The 22,207-nt window shown below is 29.5% G+C and overlaps 1 protein-coding gene and 2 long non-coding RNA genes across 4 annotated transcripts; all 3 read right to left on the bottom strand.

Moving 5' to 3' along the window:
- Positions 1-3,589: 3,589 nt before the first annotated feature.
- On the bottom strand, positions 3,590-4,435 carry LOC123894909. The gene is made up of 2 exons (XR_006803988.1): positions 4,243-4,435; positions 3,590-4,054 (listed from the first exon to the last, which is right to left on the bottom strand). It is a non-coding gene; the product is annotated as an uncharacterized LOC123894909 (long non-coding RNA).
- Positions 4,436-7,473: 3,038 nt separating this feature from the next.
- On the bottom strand, positions 7,474-10,257 carry LOC123894908. Of its 2 annotated transcripts, XM_045945022.1 has the most exons (4): positions 9,468-10,210; positions 8,327-8,444; positions 8,001-8,236; positions 7,474-7,889 (listed from the first exon to the last, which is right to left on the bottom strand). In XM_045945022.1, exons 1-3 carry the CDS (start codon positions 10,127-10,129, stop codon positions 8,021-8,023), a joined length of 996 nt encoding a protein of 331 aa, XP_045800978.1. In that variant the 5' UTR covers positions 10,130-10,210; the 3' UTR covers positions 7,474-7,889; positions 8,001-8,020. The 2 variants fall into 2 exon arrangements, with proteins under 2 accessions (XP_045800978.1, XP_045800979.1); XM_045945023.1 differs by having other exon boundaries at positions 7,474-8,236; positions 9,468-10,257.
- A 10,503-nt stretch (positions 10,258-20,760) lies between these two features.
- Positions 20,761-21,610, bottom strand: LOC123894907. Its single transcript, XR_006803987.1, has 2 exons — positions 21,437-21,610; positions 20,761-21,066 (listed from the first exon to the last, which is right to left on the bottom strand). It is a non-coding gene; the product is annotated as an uncharacterized LOC123894907 (long non-coding RNA).
- Between the last annotated feature and the right edge of the window lie 597 nt (positions 21,611-22,207).

The following is a 22,207-nucleotide window of genomic DNA, read 5'->3' as shown; positions in this document are numbered from 1 at the left end:
GTGAACGGTGGTGGTTGTGTCGTGTGAGTGTGTCTCCTCGCTGTTTCCTTCCTTCCACTTTCACGTGACCACACACACCCCTTTGCATGACTATTGTGCCCTTGTAGGTCCCATTTTCTTTTTCACACACTCTTTCTCTCTCTCTCTCTCTCTCTCTCTCTCTCTCTCTCTCTCTCTCTCTCTCTCTCTCTCTCTCTCTCTATATATATATATATATATATATATATATATCAACTAGCTAGCGAGTGAACGTGTGCGGGGTTGCCAACTTGGCAGTTTGCCAGTTTGCCACTGTCACATTCCCCCAGCGACGTTTTTTTTCCTTTCACAAATAAACCAGTGTGGTAGTGTACCAGACCAAAAGACATTTTATTTCAAATATTAGTCAATGAAGGGAAATAATTCTTGAAAAATATCATGCAATGTTACATGAAACAATGTCATGATTCAGTCTTGTTCTCAAAAGTTTCTAAGACTAAATCAAAAGATGTTTTATTTCAAATGAATCGTTGTATATTTTGAAAAGGACAAAACTTACGTGCATTTCCATACATGCATTTCTTATTTTTCACTCACAAAGAGGTGGTTATTTGTGTTTTTTCATTTTGAAAAAATAAAAGAAAATTATTTTTTAATAAAAAAAACTACATCTTTGAGAGGAAAAGTAAGAAATGCATGTATGAAAATGCATGTAAGTTTTATCCTTTTGAAAATTCTCTCATAAACTCTAGTCATATTGTGTATAGTCTCTTATTTCTCTCTCATTTTCTCTATTTTACACGGATAAATAAATTAATACATCATAAACTAGAAATGAGGATCATATAAACAAAATTTAACATTAGGTTGTTATTATTATTTTTTTTAAAAAAACAAGTTAACAACGTAACTTGTCTGTATTTTTGTTTACCCACAAATTCGATATATGTGAATCATTCTCAGATATTGTGTTTCAACCATTGATTAATCCAAAGGCTAAAAATGATGTTGTAGAGATAGTTGTAGACACAGTTGCAGTTGATGATTCAGATTCGATAATGATTTGAAAAATCATGAGTATTTTTTAAATATCAACATTAATTTAGTATTTTTATAAATATTTTTTTTATTATATATGTGAAAATCCAGTAAAAAACATTGGTCCTTACTTTGAATTTTTGCTAAATAAACAAAACGTAATGTTGATTTGGCAATGTGTATTAATTAATAATTTTCGTGAACTATAAAATTGCATCATGGGCCAATAGAATTTAGTATTTAACCCGGCCCATATGCACTTTCCTATAGCCACCATTACCTTTCTCTTTATTTGCACCCACAACCAAAGCCACGCCTTACCTTCCCAGATTGAATGTAATGACTTGTTAGTATATGAAATGATTTGTTAGCATATGAAATTAGAGTGATAAGAAAAATAGAATGAGAAAAAATAGAATGAGAAAAAACTAATAAAAAAGTAAGAAACAGAAAAAGATAAATAATCTCTACCTAAAAAAAAAAGAAAAAGAAAAATAATTAAAAATTAAAATGATTAACTTGCCTTTAAAAGAAATCAATTTTAATTTTATTTAAAAAATGATATGAATGTAATTTTATGTTATTAATTTTCTTACAGTGATCTTTAGTTAAATATTCCTATACTAGAATCAAATACACGTTTTGGTATAATTCTGGGATTGCTCTCATTTTTGCGGATAAAAAAAAAAGAAAAAAGAAAAAGAAGAGTAAGACTTTCATTCACGAATTTATGATTTATACCCCTCCGTCCCTTTATAAGTATCGTTTTTAATCACTGTATACACATGTCAATGTACAACTTTGATCACTAATATATTTAATTATCTATTATAAAAAATTATGAAAATTTAATATTTTGAAAATACTCGTCAAGACAAATTGAATAACATCTTGTATGCTAATATTTATTTTTATATATTAATAAAAAGTTACGATCAAAGTAAATTATATGAATAGTGCACACAATTCTCAAATGACATTTAAAAATGAACGGAAGGAGTAATTCATAAGTCTATTTTGAAGAAAATGACCCAAAATGATTTGCTGGATAACTATTTTTTTCATACGAGCTTATATTTTTTTTTACTTGTTTGTTTGTAGTATATTGTGATTTTGATAAGTCAATTAGCTTATTGTTTATGATTTAATTATTTATTTATTTTCAATTTTATCCCTGTCATTTTACTTTAAGAAATAAATATTAGTTAAACATATATTTTTATATATGTCATATATATATTTATAAGTTAGTTTAATTACTAATTTTATCCAATACTATAAGTTCAATCAAATAACTTAGTCGTTATAAGCTAGATCATAAGTAATAAACTATAAGCTTAAATATGATTTTGGTTACTGTAAATATGACGCATTTTAATTTTGGTCCCGTAAAAAACAAATTTTGATTTACAAAGAATTTTTGGGGGTGGGAAGAGAATTTTGGGGGTGGGAAGAGAAATCATCCATGTATTACGATAAAGAATAAGCAAAAAACTATATTTTTCTTCAATTGATGCTATTAGAGCTGTCAAAATGAGACGGGCTACCGGGCCGACCCACTAGCCCTGTATTTTAAGACAGGTCGAGCCTCAAAAAACCCAAAAAAATAAATGTTTCAATTTTATCCATGTCATTTTACTTTAAGAAATAAATATTAGTTAAACATATATTTTTATATATGTCTTGTATATTTATAAGTTAGTTTAATTACTAATTTTACCCAATACTATAAGTTCTAATTTCATGAAATCATGACACCGACTTTTTTTTATGGATCTTAATTTGTATGATGTGTATGTAGTTTTATTGTCCATTAATTTTTTTTATTAAAAAAAAATATAAAAATTAGTCAGACCGGCACATCGGGCCATGTAGCCATTTGCTAATCGTGCAGGGCCTAGGTTAGCAGCCCATGAAACTTAACGGCCCGATCCACTTAAGCCCCTTTATATGTTTTTAACAAGTGTCCACCTATTAAGAAACCAAAAAAATATGTTTTATTTTTTTTTGAAAAAAACACTTTAATTTTTTAAACAAACAAACATAATTCATTTCATTATTCAACATAAGGAAGAGAAATTTGAAAAACACCGTGACTACTGTAAAAAATGGCCGCCTTTCCCAAAGAGTGAACAACCATATTCATATTTGGTTTTACAAACTTAACCTCAAAATAAAAACCTATAACATTTAAAGCACAATTTTTAAAACATTGACTATACAAATTCCAATACAATTAACTGCTATTTTATTTTTTAAAAAAAGCACAATAGTTCAATCTCAAACATTCAATAATTATAAAAGTGTTACACGTGAATATATGACGTATCTCTCTTTTTGTGTCTATGTAAAGAGAAATGATCAAAATTAATATTGTTACATTAGTCTTTTTTTTTTTCTTTTTCCCACTACATTTTGAATCTTTGATCGTTATCTCATTTAATCTTTAATTCAAATTAATTTTTTTGACGCATTAACTCAAATCACTTTTTTTTTGTTTTTGACAATAACTCAAATTACTTGAACTATCTAACTCTCTTCATTAAAGGAAAGTTAAAATAAAATCTGCAAATGAAAGAAACTCAAATTATCTTATTCATCAATTATCCTACACCTCATAAGCTATATTCATCTCTTTATAGCCAATACAGTATCTGCATATGATGAAGCACAATTATACATGACAAGCTGAATTTACATTTTTTTTCTTATTTATTAATCTACTAGTCTACAATCACTCACCACAACTAACACTCAAATAATCTCTCTTATTAAAATTTGCAAATATTAAAGTTGCCATATATATACTATTTATTTGTTATTAGCCACTTCTTTTATTATAGCTAGCTAGTTTTTTTTTTTTTTTTTTTTTTGTCTTTATAGCTAGCTAGCTTTAATCCAAGATATATAGTCATCATTCTGAATCTGAATTTTTGGAGTTGTTAATTGTTATCCCTTCTTCTTCTCCTTTGTTCCAATGCTATTAATTTGTCCGCCACCTCCTTGGCTCGCGTCTGACCTTCTTGGTCCGCCACGCCTACTGGTTCCAAACATAAAATAATTAGTTCATATAATTAATATTTCTTGTTCCAATGCTATTAATACTAGTGGTGAGAACAAAATAAATAAATAAATAAAACGTACTATAGTTCAAACTTCAAATAAAAGGTTTAAATAAATCAAAAGGTAAAGAAGAGAGGAAATAAATGAAGAGAATATAATTACTTGAACGTTGATCTAGCTAGGTTTGACATGGAATTCAACACTTGAGCTAGGTTTGCTTGTGTAATATTCACCGATTGACGAACCATGGTGAGTAATATTGTGCACAATTGCAAGATGATAATGGCTTATGTCTTGCAAATTGATGAGATATAGCTAGTGAGTTTGAATAATTGATGCAAAGTTAGTAAGAAGAAAAGTGATATTTATAGAACATGATTGAGGTTTAGCGTTGACTCAATAATATGTACATTTTTATTAGATCAACTTAATATTGTATATATTATGCATGAGTTGTCCTCGTTTCTTTTACTAAACTTGTTTTTGTCTTGTTTGATTTGTATTTATATATGCTTATTTTCTTATATTATAGTTTACGTTTACCACGATTGAATAGAAATCAAACCATTCACATTCACACTTGACTAAGAAATGAGTGTGGACTCGTATTATTCTATATATCAAGTCAAGTCATTAGTTTGACTTGATGAGATTGAAATTCCCATAATAAGTTATGATAGTATATTTATAAAACCTAATTTAGACAATACTAATATTATAATATAATTAAGTTAAACACTTTTAATTGAATTTAAATTTGATATCTCATAAATATGCATGTGAGTTTTAATTGACTATGGTTAAAAGATATCTAGGAAGCACCGACACCTCTATGATTAGATGTGTCACGGTGTCCAACACGTGTCGGTGTCCGACACGTGTCGGTGTCCGACACTTATGACACTCGTCCGACACGTGTCGGATAGCTCATATCGGTGTCGGAAAAAATTCAATTTTTCCTTTAGTTTGACACTTATTTGATCGGTGTCCGACACCTGTAAGACACTCGTATGACACGTGTCGGACAAGTGTCCCAAAAATAATTATTTTTCTTTGCTTATACTCTCTTTAGGCACATACCAGACATATCTACAAGAGTTAAAGATGTGTAGAAACAATAATATTGATCAATGAGGGATCGAAGACATTACATTTTGACTACGATATTTTTAGTTTTTTCGATCGTAGATAGATAAATAAAGGTAAAATACTATCATATCTTGTTTTAAAACTTTTTTAAAAAAATAACTTGCTCAAATTAGATTTACATGTATATATTTTAATTCTCAATTTATATGTTTTATAAATATGTAGCGGTGTCGGTGTCCTATATTTTTTACATTAGCGGTGTCGTGGTGTCCGTGTCCGTGTCGTGTCGCGGTGTCCGTGTCGGAGTCCGTGCTTCATAGTATACTATAAATATGTAGCTGTCACTAGACAAATTGAAATAATAAAGTGTAATAGAAAAAAGAAGAAATAATTATCAAAATGTGGTTCTTAATTACTCCCTGCGTCCCAAATTGAATGACACAGTTGACTGTATTGTATTATTCACACATATTGATTTGACCATATTTTTCTATTAATAAATAAAAATAAATATTAGCATATAAGATGTTCTTTGATTCGTCTCGATGAGTATTTTCAAAATATTAAATTTTTATAATTTTTACTATAACAATATTAAAAATATTAATCGTCAAAATTATGCATCGGCATGCGTGAGATAATCAACTATGTCATTCAATTTGAGACGGAAGGAGTAGTATACTGTAGTTTATAATTTCTAGTGGTGCTTAATAATCAACAATTTGTAGCTGTCACTATCCTGCCATGCTGGTAATTCCTAATTTCAAGTGGTGCGTATATGAAAGAAGACTTGAGCAGTTGACTTGAACTATCCAAGTTAATTATTACATTGATAATATAAAAATACAATATTTTAATTTTAAAAAAATTGCATGCATAACTTTTGAGAGGAATACTTATATTAAGTTGTTTATCACGTACTCAAATTACATGTTAGCATTTGACCAAATTTTTTTTCTTCTATTAACTCTAGTTCCTAATCTAAAGTTTGAACACATAGATAAGTAAATGTGACTAAAAATTGTCGTCACAGATAATCAAATAGGTTCGTTATTTCATTTTAGACATGGCCATATAATGATTCTACTTTTGAGTTATTTAACATGTGCCTTTAAGGGGACACATGTTTTATGTTGTGAATTTTAACACTGTTTTCACACAATTTTAATTTAAGACCATGTGATCTAAAATGTGTGGCTAAGATCACTTTAAGTAACTATGTAACTTTATCAAAATGAACCGTCAAAATTTAAAATTGTGTGAAAAATTTGTTTTTATTTTACTTTTGGGTTCTTTAATATGTGCCTTTAAGAGAACATATATAACGATTCTACTTTTGCGTCTTCTTACTTTAAAGGTCCAAATTTAAAATTGTGCAAAAATTTTGTGTGTTTTTATTGTAGCAAAACACACATATCAATTTTGCTGCAATAAAAACGCACAAAATTTCCACACAATTTTTAATTTGGACATCTAAGAATCAGTTTGATACAGGAGTTGCATGCCAAGAAAATTTAGAAGGATTATTGGGTTTAAGCAATATAGAGAGCGGTTCTTTTTGAAAGAATTTGAAGAGTGGATTGTACTTAACCTTAACAATATGGGCAACGACATTTTTTGTTTTGTTATGGCAATGGCGTAACAAACAAATTCATGATGAGGAATTTGTAAGCCTGATGAGGCCTTGGACTGCAGTCATGGAGTACGTTCGAGCATATGCAGCAGGCATTGAGTCGAAATCGAGGTTGCAAAGTGTGGGAAGGACGCAGGTTTACATTGCGTGGCCGGAAAGCACCTAAGACAAGGTGGATTTCTTTAAATACGGATGGAGCGGCAATGAAAGAAAGTCACAAAGAAAAGGTAAAAAACCAATTGTGCCCTTACTAGAATCAGTCAAATTTCAAAAATACCCTTTAAAACCCAGTAACATAGCAGTCCTGAGCCGGGATATGGAGCCCACAACATGCTCCGCTCCTATCCACCGAGATCCCGGCTTTAGCGGCCAGGAACCGTAACTGTGCCGCTCCCACCCTACCCATAGCGGCAAGGCACCGAGACGCGACGTTCCACCGGGATCCCGCCAGATTGACTACACTGGTTAGAGTTCCTCCCTCAAAGGGTTGCTCAAGTTGTTGCAGATGTAGCCACTGCCTGTGTTCTTTCAAAGACAAATTTATTCCCCGTACACCAAGTACACTTATTTTCTAGTGGTATATCTTGCTTTGCCTTTGGTGAGATACATATAAATTCAGAAGGAATCATACAAGTGTTTTTTATGAGCCATTTTAGTAGTACTAATTTGAATTACAAAAACATCACAAATACTCTAGTAGACTAGTACTCTACAACAAACTGATTGTGTCAATTATCAAAAACAAAATAATGTTTGTCAAATTAATAATTCAAATTGCAGCTGATTGTTTCTATTGATGTCTTCCTTTTCTATGATCATAATTTGAACTAAAATCCTCTTCCAGAAGTTAAATGAGATAATACACTAACATTTTCTTCAAAACTATACCCTTTGAAGAAACCATCCAGCAAACCTATAACAATGATCCGAGTGTGTTTCTTACAGCTTTCCATCCAAAGAAAACATTGCTACTCACATCAGAATTTCAAAAAGGTAGATCTTCCAAATAAATTCATTATTTTTAGTTGAGCAGCATCATTGGAAAACTTAGGCTTGTGAAGCAAGAAAAACAATCTCCAAAAATGGTCTGCAAAGAATATATGTTGGTGAAAATTTTTAGGGCCGGAAATCCACTTCATATGAGAATTTCTCAGTTTCCCGAGGTTGTGCGAGAAAAAGTTAAAGCAATAAAAGTTACTTTTATAGCTAGAAACGGTCTCAGGTGATTTGACTCAGTTTCACAAACTCATTCAGTAAATGATCGACTGATTTGTTCACTTCATCAGACACTACCAGCTGAGGATGCACCCAGTGTAAAGCATATGAAATAATAACGTTCATAAATATCTCCACATTCAAATTATTAGCATCACATTTCCACACATTTTGATTCACAAACTTGCACGAGTCTCGCAGCATGCATTTACTGCAAACCTGGAGGAAAATGAAATTGTAAGTAACATAGATGAATGTATAAATAAATTAGAAAACACGGTGAAAGTATTTAAACATGCTATGCCTTACTGTATTTTCTGGAACCTCAAAAAATTTCCGCAGTCTTTTCGCAGGGAAGACACTACTCCTGCTGGTGGAGGGGCAACCAAACGCTGCCACTTGCTTCAATGCACTTCCTGATAGCCATCTGTGAATCCATATTCATGTTATAAGGCATCAATAGAGTCAATACAACCCACAAGTATGGGAAATTAAGTCACAATCCTCAATATCTAACAAGATCATAATCTTAATTGTTGAGTACCTAATTGTTGAAACTAGGGGGCTACAATCAAACAATACAGAATAAAGAAGAGTAGGACCCGAGATTAAATACTGAAAATGTGATAATCCACATGATTTATGAACAACAATAATGCAAATCCTATTTCCTAATACAAACATCCTAAGAACATTTGCCAAATACTATCTAATCACAACCTTTGTGGACCTGGAATAACAACACCCTCACTATTATTTGAGTTGACTACCACAGCATGGTAGATTCACCTCAAAGTTAATAGTGTCGATTTAGGGGTCTTTGTATACTCAATTTAATCAGGTATTTACTGAATAAGCACTTATCACATAAGATTTATATTTTATATATAATACATTCCTACAATCTGAAAATTTATAAGAACAAATAAATTCCAAGTAAAGTTTGTATAATCAGTTTTCATTAGCAACTTATGAAAAAGAAGATCAAAACAACTTATGATCATAACATAAACAATTATTATGAAACAACAATATTATGTCTAGCAGAAAGAGCAAATCTCCAACATGTCTGTCGAACCAAAATTCAAATCCTCGCTGGGATAAATACCCACATTTGCTACCTGACTACTCAAACCAGAGTGCCATACTGCCACTGTTATGAATTGCGGTCCATAAACGCAATTTTGACCACATTTTGCTAATTATAAAGGTTCGCAATGCAGGTGCAATTTAAAACCATGATATGAACATAGACCCAAATAACATTTTCTAAATACCCTTTAGTCACTAACAATACCCTTTAGTCACCAAACCAACAAGAGAATTGCTTTTCTCTTTAACAATGCCAATAAAAAATGTGATTACTCATTAGTTCACATTTTCTGAAATTCAAATTCTCACTAAATCAAACATATAAATGCAACAACCATATAACATAATTCAATCTTACTTTGCAATTTCACGATTATCCTTGGCAAATTCGATTGCAGCAAACTTAGCATACCCCAAAGCGTAACGATTCTCAAACCAACCAAGATCAAATCTTTCATTAACATTTGCAAATTTAGCATCTTTAAAATACCCATTTTCATACAAATACTTCAAAAACATCACCGTATCAATTGAAAGCTCCTTAATAACAAACGGTTCTATCTTTTTTTTCTTCTTCTCTACCTCCATTTTTGTTACACCATCAGTAACAGGTTTATTGGTAAACGCAGAATATAAACTCCTCTTTTCAACTTTCTTCGGAACCTCTTCAATTGGAATCGCTTTTTTCTCCTTGATGGTTCTAACTTCTTCTGTTAATTGCTTCAGTTTCTTCTTCAGCTCGATATCGCCTTCACCGTCTTGTTCTTCTTCGATTGTTGTGGTTTTACCTGACATTACTTCGCTGAAGAGAGTGCTGAGGGGTTTCTTGGTTTGGGAATTTGCGGATTTGGGTAAGGATGTGATGGTTCTGATTGGGAAATTGGAGTTGATGGAATTTAGGGTTTTAGGGTTTATGAGTGAGATGAAACGGTGTCGTATGAGAAGGTTTCCGGGGAAAGCCATTGAAATGTAAAATGGAAGAAGTGTTCTTGGTATAATGATATGCTCATTTACCACCATGAGGTGTTAAATTTCTGTCTCACATTACAAAATAGGCATAGACAAAATAGGGTTTGCCTACGGAAAAGACAGTAATGCCACTCAATATAAGCTTTGAGGAGATGATAGACAATGTTAGAGTGAGACATATCTCCTTATAAGGTTGGGAAATATTGTATATATAAGTTAATGCATGTGACATTGAGCCGATGATCGTGAACATTGGGTTTGGTTAAGCCCAAAAATCCGGTCAGAACAATGATCAAATAAAGAGTATACCATATTTGCTTTTTACATTCTCTTAGTTCTATGAATCAAAGTCTCCCATCCTAATATCTTCTTTCGCATTGTGCTAAGTTGACTATCAACATAGTGTGACACAAGTGGTAGATACTTAGATCCCTTAAAAATTTGGTCCTGAGTTCAATACCTGGCCGGTGCGTATTGAGAAATATTTGTTGGGAGAGTTTAACCTCTTAAATGAATCTTAGTTACCTCGAGGGGATTAATCTCTACAATTGCACGTGGAGGATACCTTTGGTTTACCCAAAATAAATAAATTGATTTGTCCTTAAATATAGGATTTCGGAGATTAAGAAAATTAATTATGGTACTAAATTTGTTGACAGTTGATATTGTTTTGACAATTTTATCTTTCAACGGAGAAAATAAGTAAATATTTTCTTTAGAGTATTTATTACAATTGTAGAATAAGATGCACTATAATTAGAGGTATGTCGATAAAGAAATTTTATATTCTTAAAGGTTTAAAAGAGTTCCGTAAAAAAAAAGTTTAAAAGAGTTGTTATAAAAAAGTACAAAGAAATTTATGAAGGGACATATATTTTTTTAGTTATACAAAAAAAAAATTTGTTTGAGTCTATAATTTCCTTTTTATGGGTGGACTGATTTTTGGGCATGTTTGGATTAATTTATTTTTAAGTTTATGCAGAACGGGATTTACTTTTGTTACTCTACCGGTTATTTAAGTAGCAGACGTTATAAAAATGAGATTTTTTAAAAAATGTCATCCGCTATTTAAGTAGCGGACATTATAGAAAAAAAATCTAGTAGGGTGTTCCGCTACTTAAGTAGCGGATAGGGTATTTTTGTAATTTCGTAGGATGCGCGAGAAAATGAGTAGGGTGACAAAAGTAAATATCATGCGAAACATACTTATCCAAATAAATAAGTTTTTATGTATTATTATAAGCTTTTTAAGGTAGTTTATCATAAAATTAGCTTATAAAAGGACAATATTTGTCAATAAAAACTTATAAATTAACGTAAAAATTTCTTTGCATAAACTATTTTCATAAGCTAAAAAATAAGTCAAATTCAAACTGGCAGTAATAATAAGATTGATTTGAGTCAAAAAGATTCACACAAAAAATAAAGTAAACCTAATATTATTTTTTTTGAAAAGTAAAGATTTATTTATTTTTGTAGCATGGAAACAAATTTTTATCATTGTTTAACGTTATATTAGGAAACTTGTAACACAAACAAGGTAAGTTCTTCACTTCTAACTTACCTATTTTTTTTTTCTCTTCATACATAGAAGTCAAAAATTGAATCGAATCTCTGAGCACCTTCTTTATAGTCTCACGTCTTATATTATTTAAAGATAATAAGTAATTGATATTATGTATGGTGTTTTTACTGTCATTAAATGGTGATTTCGAACTCTTAAGGAACCCAAAACCCTTACCACAATCAATGCATATGTATTGTTGGACAAGTAACTGATAATTTACCGTACAATTATAAAATTAGTCTATAAATCATAGCTCAACTAACAAAAATGTCAAGACATTTTATGACTTTGTTAAACACGAGAAAGAATGAATGCATTTTATATTTTCATATCTTCGTGCTGCATATGTTTTCATTTGTTATTGTTATATAATGTTTATTTATAGTATCATCTATATATAGGTGTCATCAAAATGCTGCATATTTTATATACACTATTATTAAATGTTTATATAGGTTATAGGATGTTCTTTTAGGCTTTTTAATAAAAACTAAATCCAGAACAGATTTACTTTTTTACTAACAGATGGAATTTGGCCAATGTTCAATTGCATAAGTACAAATATGGGAATAAAAGACAAAGTAGAGAGATCTTAGGGGAAGAAAAAAGACCAATAAAACCAAGTGTGGTGGTGGTGCAAATTGCAGGAAATTTGAATCTAAGGATTGCTTACCCCATATTTAGTCCAACCTTGGCAAAATAAGAAAAGGTTAAATATGAGGTAAGCAAACAAAAATTTGTCGAAATCTTCTCCCTTATGTTTAGACATGTGTAAAACTACTTTTTACCACGTCGTAGATCTTCTATGGCCCTTTCTCTCTGCCTTTTATACGTACTATCTATTTTATGTGTCAATCTCTCTTATCATTTTTTTCTCTTTCATAAGACTCTCAACACTTTTAAATTTTAATTCCTCCCTCCTCACACTCACAAGATCAAAACTTCACTCCTACCAAGTGCCCCAACATGAAGTAATCTAAATCCGTTTTTTATATATGCTAAACTCTTCAATTATATTTATTCATTTATTTGACATGACATAAGAAAAGTAAAATCTAAAGTTACATACATTTTTTATATTTTGAAATGAACAACCATTGATCAATCTATAAATCAAACAAACTCAAAGTATCTTACAAGCCCTAAGCTATATTAATGTCGTTTATTCATCGACAACATATGTGTATGATGAGGAAGCACTATTAATATTATACATGACAAGAGCAAATCAATCTATACTTTTTTCATATTATAATCAACTACGAAAAACAACCATTACTCCAAAATTTTGGAGTTGTTTTCAAAGCCCTCTTCTCCGTCTCTTTTCAAAGCCCTAATTGGTTTGTCCACCACCCCCATCAGTGGCGCCCGACCTTTGTTTTCCACCGCGTGCCGCAGATGATTTGGTTTCAAACATAAAAGCAGATGATCTGGTTTCAAACATAAAACAATTAGTTCAAAATTAGTAGTTATGCTAGTTTTTAGACTTTAAACATGAATCTCTCAATTATATATTTTTTAAGAGTGTCCCATATAGCTTACCCCGATCCATATCTAATTGTTTGGAACACAACTCTATACTATATTTTATTTATTGTACAATAATAAGGGTCCGTTTGGATTTGATTTATTTCATGAGCTTATGAAAATAGTTTATGCAAATAAATAAACTTTTATGTTAATTCATAAGTTTTTGCTAACAAAAATTATATCTTTATAAGATGTTTTCTCATAAACTACCTTGAAAAACTTATAATATACATAAAAGTTTATTTATTTGCATAAGTAATTGTTTCGCATAAGTTAAAAAAAAGTCAATCCAAATAGGGTTGGGAACAGGCCAGGCCAGGCCAGGCCAGGCCTTGACAGGCCTAAGCCTGACCTACAATTTTTTTTCAGGCCTGAGCCTGGCCTGCGGCCTATCAAATGTTATTTTTTGTGGCCTGGCCTGAGCCTTTTAAAAGCCTGGCCTGGCCTTGTAGCCTGTTTAAAAGCCTGTGTTACATTAAAGCTTCTCTATATAGTTTTTTTAAATAGGCTAAACAGGCCTTAAAAAGTTCACATTTAAATTTTTATAATTTCTACAACATTAAGAAAAAGCTAATAATATGATTAACACAATAATTAAAAACTAATAAAATAACAAATACGATTACGAAAAATAATTATTATTATAAATAATATTTTTTTATAAGATATAAATAATAATATTATATAAATAATTATTATTATAAACAGGCCGGCCTATCAGGCTTCGTAGGCCTTTTTAGAAGCCTAAGCCTGACCTATTTATGTAAACAGGCCGTTTTCAAAGCCTAAGCCTGACATTTTTAATAACCAGGCCAGACCAGACCAGGCTTATACAAGCCAGGCCGAAGACCCCTGTAAGTCGCCTGGCCTATTCCCAACCCTAAATCCAAACGAGCCATAAGTTAAAGGTTTCTAGTAATAAGATAGATAAAATAATATAGGAAGTAAAAAAATAAAGATAGAAGAAATTAGTTACGTGGATGGGGATGTAATTCGGCTTAACATGGAGGATATCATCCTTTTAATCAATTCACATGTGCACATATTTTTAAGCAATCAGAAATTAGTCACGTGAATGGGGATGCAATTCACTTGATGAGATAGCTAATGAGTTTGAATAATTTTGATGCAAAGTGAGAAACATGAAAAGTGATATTTAAAGAAAATGATTGAAGTTTAATAATGTAAATTGTTAATGTGAATTCTTATTATTTTATAATTTATGCATCATGAATTGGCCTCTTTCTTTTTGCTAACCTTGTTTTGTCTTCTTTGATTTGTACTTATATGCTTATTTTGTTATCTTAGTTTTAAGATTAACACATAATAGAAATCAATAAATATATGTTCAATGTTCATACTATATCACCACCTTTGACTAAAAAATATAGTATGACTAAAATGAAGGATTATGAACAATTATAGTTTGACTTCAGAAATCCTCTAGAATGAATTAGTCACTAATATAAAAAAATACACACTATGTAGATGTCACTATAGATTGAAATAATCAATAAAATGTGGACACATTTGTAAGAAAAAAAAATGTGGACACAATTACCATGTGAACTTTCATGTACATATGTGCTAGAATGAATTAGTCACTAAGATAAAAAAATATACACTATATAATGTAGATGCATGTCACTATACAAATGGTTATGATCTATATATATATATATATATATATATATATATATATATATATATATATATATATATATATATATATATATATATATATATATATATATATATATATATATATAATGACAGTTGAACTATCCACGTTAATTAATTTTTATTAACCCATTTGAAAATGTTTATTACATTTGGATCAAAGAAATAAAATATATTAATTTGTTGAAGTTCAAGTGGTTTATTTGGGACAAAGGTTACATGACAAAATGGAGTATCAATTCTATATCTTATTCTCATTGACGTAGATAGTTAAGAGGAAGTTTGGTCAATTCTTTATTTTCGCAAGTTTAATTTAGATGGTAGAGACATCATATTATGTATATAGGAGTTGAAGTTTAAATTTGGACACTTTACTTATTGATTTTAAAGGTGGAATTCTAATTATTAAATCTATTGTCTTAAAAAAAGTACTAAATTAAATTAACCAAAAAAAATTGAAACACTTTTTTTTTATAAAAAAATAAACAATTTTTTAATCAAACATTAAAGTTTAGTGTATTAGTTTAATTAAAAAAAAATATACTTGATAGGAGTTATATTAAATGGTGGTTTCTTTCCATTCATCAAATTGTATTAGTTTAATTATAAAAAAGACACTCTAAAGGAAAAAATAATAATAATATGAATTTCATATTTACAAGATTCAAAATTCTGCCAATATTATTTTTAAATCATTTTTTCTTTTCTTTAATGTACGAGAATAATTGAGAAAATTTTATTCTGTAAAATATTATTGATCTATATGCCTTGATGTGTGGTTCATATTAGCGATTTCAAAATAAGCTGACGTGATTCACCAGTCATCCTAACTGGTGTCAAATCTAAAGTTTAGTGTGTGTTCAATGTTCATACACACACTTTGGAATTTATTTGTACAACTTTCATTATATCCATATTAATCTTTTTATTGTTCAAGTATTTGCGGTAGCTCTTCAAAATAAGATCTAATAAATGTTAAATGTTAAGTGGGTATTGATACTTGATAGGATCCTCTAAACATCTTTTTGGCATATTCTACAATTAATCATTGAGCAATGTTATTGTGTAGTTATCTTACTATGGATATATATGCACCAATTTATAAGCATTGTATTGCCTCATGATTATTAAGAATGAATGAAAAATATAATCCATTTATCTCTTTCAAATTATCTCTTGTTTCTTATAAATTCAGAATTCAGGTGTGTGACTATATGTAAATTATGGTCATACCCTTCCTTTTTTTTGGTTGTTTAAGAAAAAAAAGGATATTTTTGTCAACTAGCAAAGGTGTAGCTTGCTAAAAAACACCTTTTACTTTGAAGGTGAGTGTTTTATAGCAAAACCCTATATAAAAACTTTAAATATGCACATAATGATAAAATTTGATTGAATATTTATGTAGAACTTATTTTCCCTTTTTGTCAAACAAAATAAATTAATTTTACTGTCAATACATATAAATTAAATTCATTATACTTTTCATGATAGGTTATTTATTTATTTAACACGAGTCAATATATACTCTTATATAAATAGCCATATATAAAAATGGATGTAATTACTAGCCTTGTGATGGGTCCGATCGAGAACTAGGTTGGATTTTGCTTTAGTTTGACATGTTACTGTGCTTGGAATTTTCAGAATGACCTTATCTTCTCTGGGAGGGTATCATAGGGAGAAAACTTTGTCGATAAGGTGAAATTCACTTCGTGGAAGTAGTTTCTTAGAACCATAATCATTCCTGCTCTTTTTACGAGTGAGAGATTGAACCTGTTTTATACTGGAGTTGATGATAGAGAAATACGGAGGGGAGTGTGCTGGATTGTGGTGGTGTTGGTTGACCGGTATATGTGATGCGGTATATTGAAAAGGTTTTTCTTTTTTTCTTCGAGGTAATCGAATATTGAAAAGGTTTTTTTTTTCTTTGACTTCAAATATTGAAAAGGTTGATGTCTCTCAAAATATTTTTTTCATATGCATCGGTCCAAAATTAAATATTGAACCCAATAATTAAGATCCAGTTTGTTACGATTATTTTGTGATTTTTTTTAAACAAAACAATGACTTTTAGAAATTCTCATTCGTCAGTTACGGATTTAAAAAAAAATTGATTTAGAAAATAATCTTTTATAATAATTGATGTTTTTAAATGTGGTTTTATAAGCAAGCTCAATTTAATTTTAAACAAGAAAGCAAAATCAGAGCTGAAGTTGAATTATACATGACAAAAACTGAATCTACACTTTTTCCTTGTTACTAATTAATTGTCTACAACCACAACAAACACCTCTTATATCATTACTCTTAATTTAAATTCACAAACATCAAAATTACCATATACTAGTTATTTTGTTATCATCCAATACTTTAATTTACTAGTATTATAGCTTCAACTCTTTATCTTCATTCTGAAACTGAATATTTGGATTGTTTTTCAAAACCCTTCTTAATTTTCCTTCTTTGTTCCAATGTTATTTCTTTGTCCGCCACCGCCATTAATTTTTCCACCACCCCCTTTGCTGGCGCCTGACTTTCGTGGTCCTCCCCGTGTTCTATGGTTTCAAACATAAAACAATAAGTTAGTTTTTAGAGATTAAACTATGAATCTTCCAATTGTTTTTATAAGTGTCCTTTAACTTATAAGTTACTTTCATGATACTAGCTATGTATTTAATATAGTTGTAAATTAGATAATATGGAAGAAAAAAAAACGAGTGCCGCACAACTGATTTAAGTTAAAACAGTTTGAGGATTTAAATGACCACAGTTCAAACTATACAATTAATTCCTAATATTTGGTTTATAAACAAAACTTTTTTTTGAAGGATAATATTTGCGTGTATAAACAAAACTTTAACCAAAAAGATCAACTATTGAGCATAACTCAGTTGGTACGTAGGAAAATTGCATTTTATTTGTAGGGACCGAAGTTTGAACCCAAAATTTCCCACTTAAGAGGAGAATTTTTAGCTATTAAACTATTTGACAAAAAAAAGAAAGAAATAAAAGATAAGCTAAAGAAGAGACGATGAAAAAAAAAAAAACTAAATAAAAATAGAAGAAGAACTTAGCCTACATGAGTGAGGATCTAACTATGTTTGACATGGAATTCAAAACTAGAGCTAGGCTTGCATGTGTTAAATTTCCCGATAGACGAACCATGATTGATGAGTAATGTGCAAATTTATGAATGAGAGTTTTTGAATAATATTGCTGCTAAGTGAGTAAGAAGAAAAGTGATATTTAAAGAACATGATTAAGGTTTTAATTAAATTATTTTTGGCAAAATGGTTGAGGTTTAATGTTGACTCAATAATGGAGCTGTTGTTAATGCATTATTATTATTATTACCATATATAAATAAATCCATATGATCATGTTCACACTAGTCATGGCCTTATATTAGTTGAACATTTGTTCTTAGAATCAGGATGTTTGCGGTTTGGTTTGTATCGGTTTTGAGGCAAAATTTTATCCGATTCAAAGATAAATTTTCTTTTAGTTTGGTTCGGTTTTGGATGACTAATTAAAAAATACAATCCAATCCGATTCAATTTTATGCGGTTAAATTTAGATTTGATTTTGGATATTCAAATTACAAATTAAAAATATATATAATTAGTATTGGAATATACTCATTTGCACACTTATTAAGAAGTTACATTTTTGTCTTGATTTTATGTGAACTTTCTATTACAATTACTAAAATAACCTTACAATTATATTAAATTTACATTGGGGCTCTACGATCATATTAAAAAGTAAAACAATTAATGATGGTACTTTTGGAAGGGTAACATTAAATAAACTTGATTTTGGTAACTTTTACTTATATTTAAGACCAAAAGTTTTGGTTGACTTTTGCTTATAAATAATGTCGGAGAAATTAGTTAGTGGTAGTTACTAGTTAGCTAGTCTATAAATAGGTTTTAGGTGATTATTTTGTACTATGTTTAGATTATGCAAACAACTTATGCCTTATAAATTAGGTTTTATAAAGTATTTTATCAAAAACTAAATTATAATAATAGGGTTATGCTAATCGGTGTCCCGGGACACTGATTAAGAAAACCAAAAAAGAAAAGTTCTAAATTGAAAATAACACTTTTTACACTTTTGAGAAGTTGACTTCACAAACTCCAATGTCATATACTATATTTGCTTTTTTAAACAGTACCCCAGGAACACTGTTTAACATTTTCCACACTAATAAATAAAAATTTATTTATTTACATAAACGTGCCGTTTGAATAAGCTCAAAATTAAACTAATGCAAACAGACCCTTTTTATATATTATAATATCCTATTTTCTTCGTACAAATTATAGAGTTTGAAGCTTTTCTCTACTTTCCTCAACTTCAAGTATGGATTGTTCTGATCGTTCTGAACTTTAAGTATGGATTGTTTTGAAATTCAGATGTAAAAAAAATTTCAATTTTCACAATGGTTCAAATTTTATTGAAACAACTATTTTCTTTTTCTTTTCATAAACACTAAATTTCACAATTCCTAATCTCTATTCTTCCAAATTTGAAATCCCTATTTTGCTTCAAGCTCAAAAATAGAGATCATGGGTGGTGGTTATTTGTCTAACAATGGCAGAGAAAGAACACAAACAAGAACTTCATCTTCAACCTCCAATTTTAATGGAGGCAATGATGATGCACAATTTGTTTAGGAAGTGAGTTGAGACTTGAGAGTGATTAAGTACTTTTTTTTTTTTTGACGAATTGAGATTGATTAAGTACTTGACAGGCATAATTTGTGAGTTTGAAAATTTAAACCAAACTGATTCAAAAAAAAAAAAAAAAAAAAAGAAAGAAAAGAAAATTGAAACTAACTATTGTATTTTGGTAGACGTTTTTTAAGTTTATGTTGATCGAGTTTCTTTTAAATCCTCTATCAAGAGGTAAAAGATGAAGTTAAATTTTATAAAATCAATCAATTGCATCCTTTAATTATCGTAAGTTATGTTAATTACTTTAATGCTATTTTTATCAAATGAACATATATACAACAACAACTCATAACAATGTCTGAATTTAGCTTAGTTGGCAGAAACATTACATTAGTTATGCAGGGGCTAAAATTTGAAAAAAAAAAAAGCTCATCATAATTAAATATTATGATGTTTTCTCTCCCGACACTCCGCCTTTCTTTTCTACCCCATAAATTTCCATTTTTGCCCTTGGGGGTACTTCGGTATGTACGAACCGAATTTTTTTGTCATGCTAAAAAATTTCGGTTAATAAAAACCGAAATTTTGTGTTCCAAATTTTACTTTTTGTCTGCGTTCCAGATTTCCTGCATAACTTCAGCATCAGACCTTCAACTTCCACAATTTATTTGAAATACTAAACAATGTCCGATTTGAGTAAACGATCACTCGTTGGAAAGATTAGGGTGTCAAGATTACAAATATAATTTTTGTTTTTAGGGTTAACTATCCAATTGGTTCAGTTTAACCAAATAATGGGTACTGGTACAGAAACAGAGCAGAAACTTTTCACAAATTTGTAGATAGATTTTCTCATACTATACTTAATGAAATTGAACAATTCTGATGTCAATCCGGTAGTAAATTTTGTCTTCAGAGAGATTTCAAATTAAAAATCATTAGCATACGACTTATATTTAGAGAGATATGCTAAATTTACCACATATAGCTATACATGAATTTTCACATAAATATTTCTTCTTTTCTTAACACTTATGGTATTTCGGTTTATAAACCTATTTATTTTCCATGCTAAATTTCGGTTTGTAGAAATCGAAATAAGTTGGCCAAATTTTTTCAAAATACGAAGGACAAAATGATATTTTAGAGAATTATAAAAGAAATCCTGGAAATCGGGAGAGAAAACGTCAATATTATTGCTTGGCGACACCAAGAATCCAAGATTATCGACTATCATATCATTGACAAATTTATGAGCGGCAAACTTTATACATCAAAAGGTGCAACCTTTCATAAACATGCAAAGTATTACTCTTAATTAAATTAAAATTCACAAAACATCAAATTTCCATATCCATACAGTACTATATTAATAATTGATATATCTATTCTATAATACAAATTATTTAATAAGGTAACAACTTCTTATAAATTGAATAGGAGGTAGTATTTTGTTATTGCCCACTGGTCACTACTAGTTATGTTTGTCACCTTTTCCATCGCTAATATCTGACCCACCGCTCGTTGTTCTGAGATTTAACACACAAAAATAATTATGGAAAACCATTAATGAGAGTATTTTTGGAAAAATAACATTAAATAAAGTTAATTTTAATATCCTACCAAAAAAAAAAAAAGTTAATTTTAGTAACATTTGTTTATATTTGAAGCTAAATTTTTTTGTTAACTTTTACTCATAAATAAGGTCGGAGAGAGTACCAAAAAGTAAAAGGTTGGAGAGAGTATTTTGTTGTTGAAATAAGTTTTGTGTGTGTGTGTATTCATTATATTTAAAAATTTGATGAAATTAAAACGTACTGTAGTGATGAAATTAATAAGTTTTGTGCTAAGGTTTGACGAGAAGAAATAAATTAAAAGAAAGAAGTTATAATTACGTACGTGAATGTGGATCTAACTTGTCTTAACATGGAATTCAACATTTGAATTGTGTTTGCTTGTTTAAGATTTCCCAATAGACGAACCATTGTGCACGAGTTGTGAAAGGTTTATGTCTTGCAAATTGATGATGAGATAGCAAGTGAGTTTGAATAATTGATGCAAAGTGAGTATGAGGAAATCAGTATTTATAGAACATGATCGAGGTTTAATTTTGACTCAGTAACAATGCAGGTTTGTATTAGTAATATGAATTCTTATTATTTTTATTCATAATTTATTCATAAATTATAATTGTCACTTTCTTTACCTAATTTCAATAGTGTTAGTGTAATAAATTATACTTCATCCGGTTTCATAAGAAAAAATTCATTTTTTTTTATTTCAATAAAAAGTATCTAGTTTATATTCTAATTCAAATATATTAGTCATCGAATGAAACTAAAAAATAAACTTTTGTAATTATATACGAGATGGAAAGGAGTATTAAAAACCACAATCAATCATATATACATGAGTTAGACGTAAGATATATGATTAGTCCTATAGCCGTGTAAGTAATCCCCCTGTTCATTTTTAGGTGTTGTTTGAGAATTGTGTGTACTATTCATATAACCTCCATATTTCTTTTATTGATATATAAAAACAAATGATAGCATATAAAATATTGTTCAATTTGACTCGACGAATATCTTTAAAATATAAAATTTTTATAATTTTTTATAGTATATAATAAATATATTGGTGATTAAAGTTGTACATTGACATATGTAC

The sequence above is a fragment of the Trifolium pratense genome, linkage group LG7, assembly GCF_020283565.1.
Source record: "Trifolium pratense cultivar HEN17-A07 linkage group LG7, ARS_RC_1.1, whole genome shotgun sequence".
Taxonomy (NCBI): Eukaryota; Viridiplantae; Streptophyta; class Magnoliopsida; order Fabales; family Fabaceae; genus Trifolium; species Trifolium pratense.
Note: the sequence above shows the minus strand (reverse complement) of the source record. Positions and strands in the feature narration are given on the sequence as shown.

What these genes read in the sequence shown, in the direction of transcription:
- LOC123894908 (XM_045945023.1), bottom strand. Translation starts at nt 10,129, where the DNA reads ATGGTGGTAAATGAGCATATCATTATACCAAGAACACTTCTTCCATTT. An exon ending in GATAATCGTGAAATTGCAAA is followed by an intron (nt 8,445 to 9,467) that starts GTAAGATTGAAT and finishes ATGGATTCACAG; the next exon opens with ATGGCTATCAGGAAGTGCAT. An exon ending in TTGAGGTTCCAGAAAATACA is followed by an intron (nt 8,237 to 8,326) that starts GTAAGGCATAGC and finishes ATTTTCCTCCAG; the next exon opens with GTTTGCAGTAAATGCATGCT.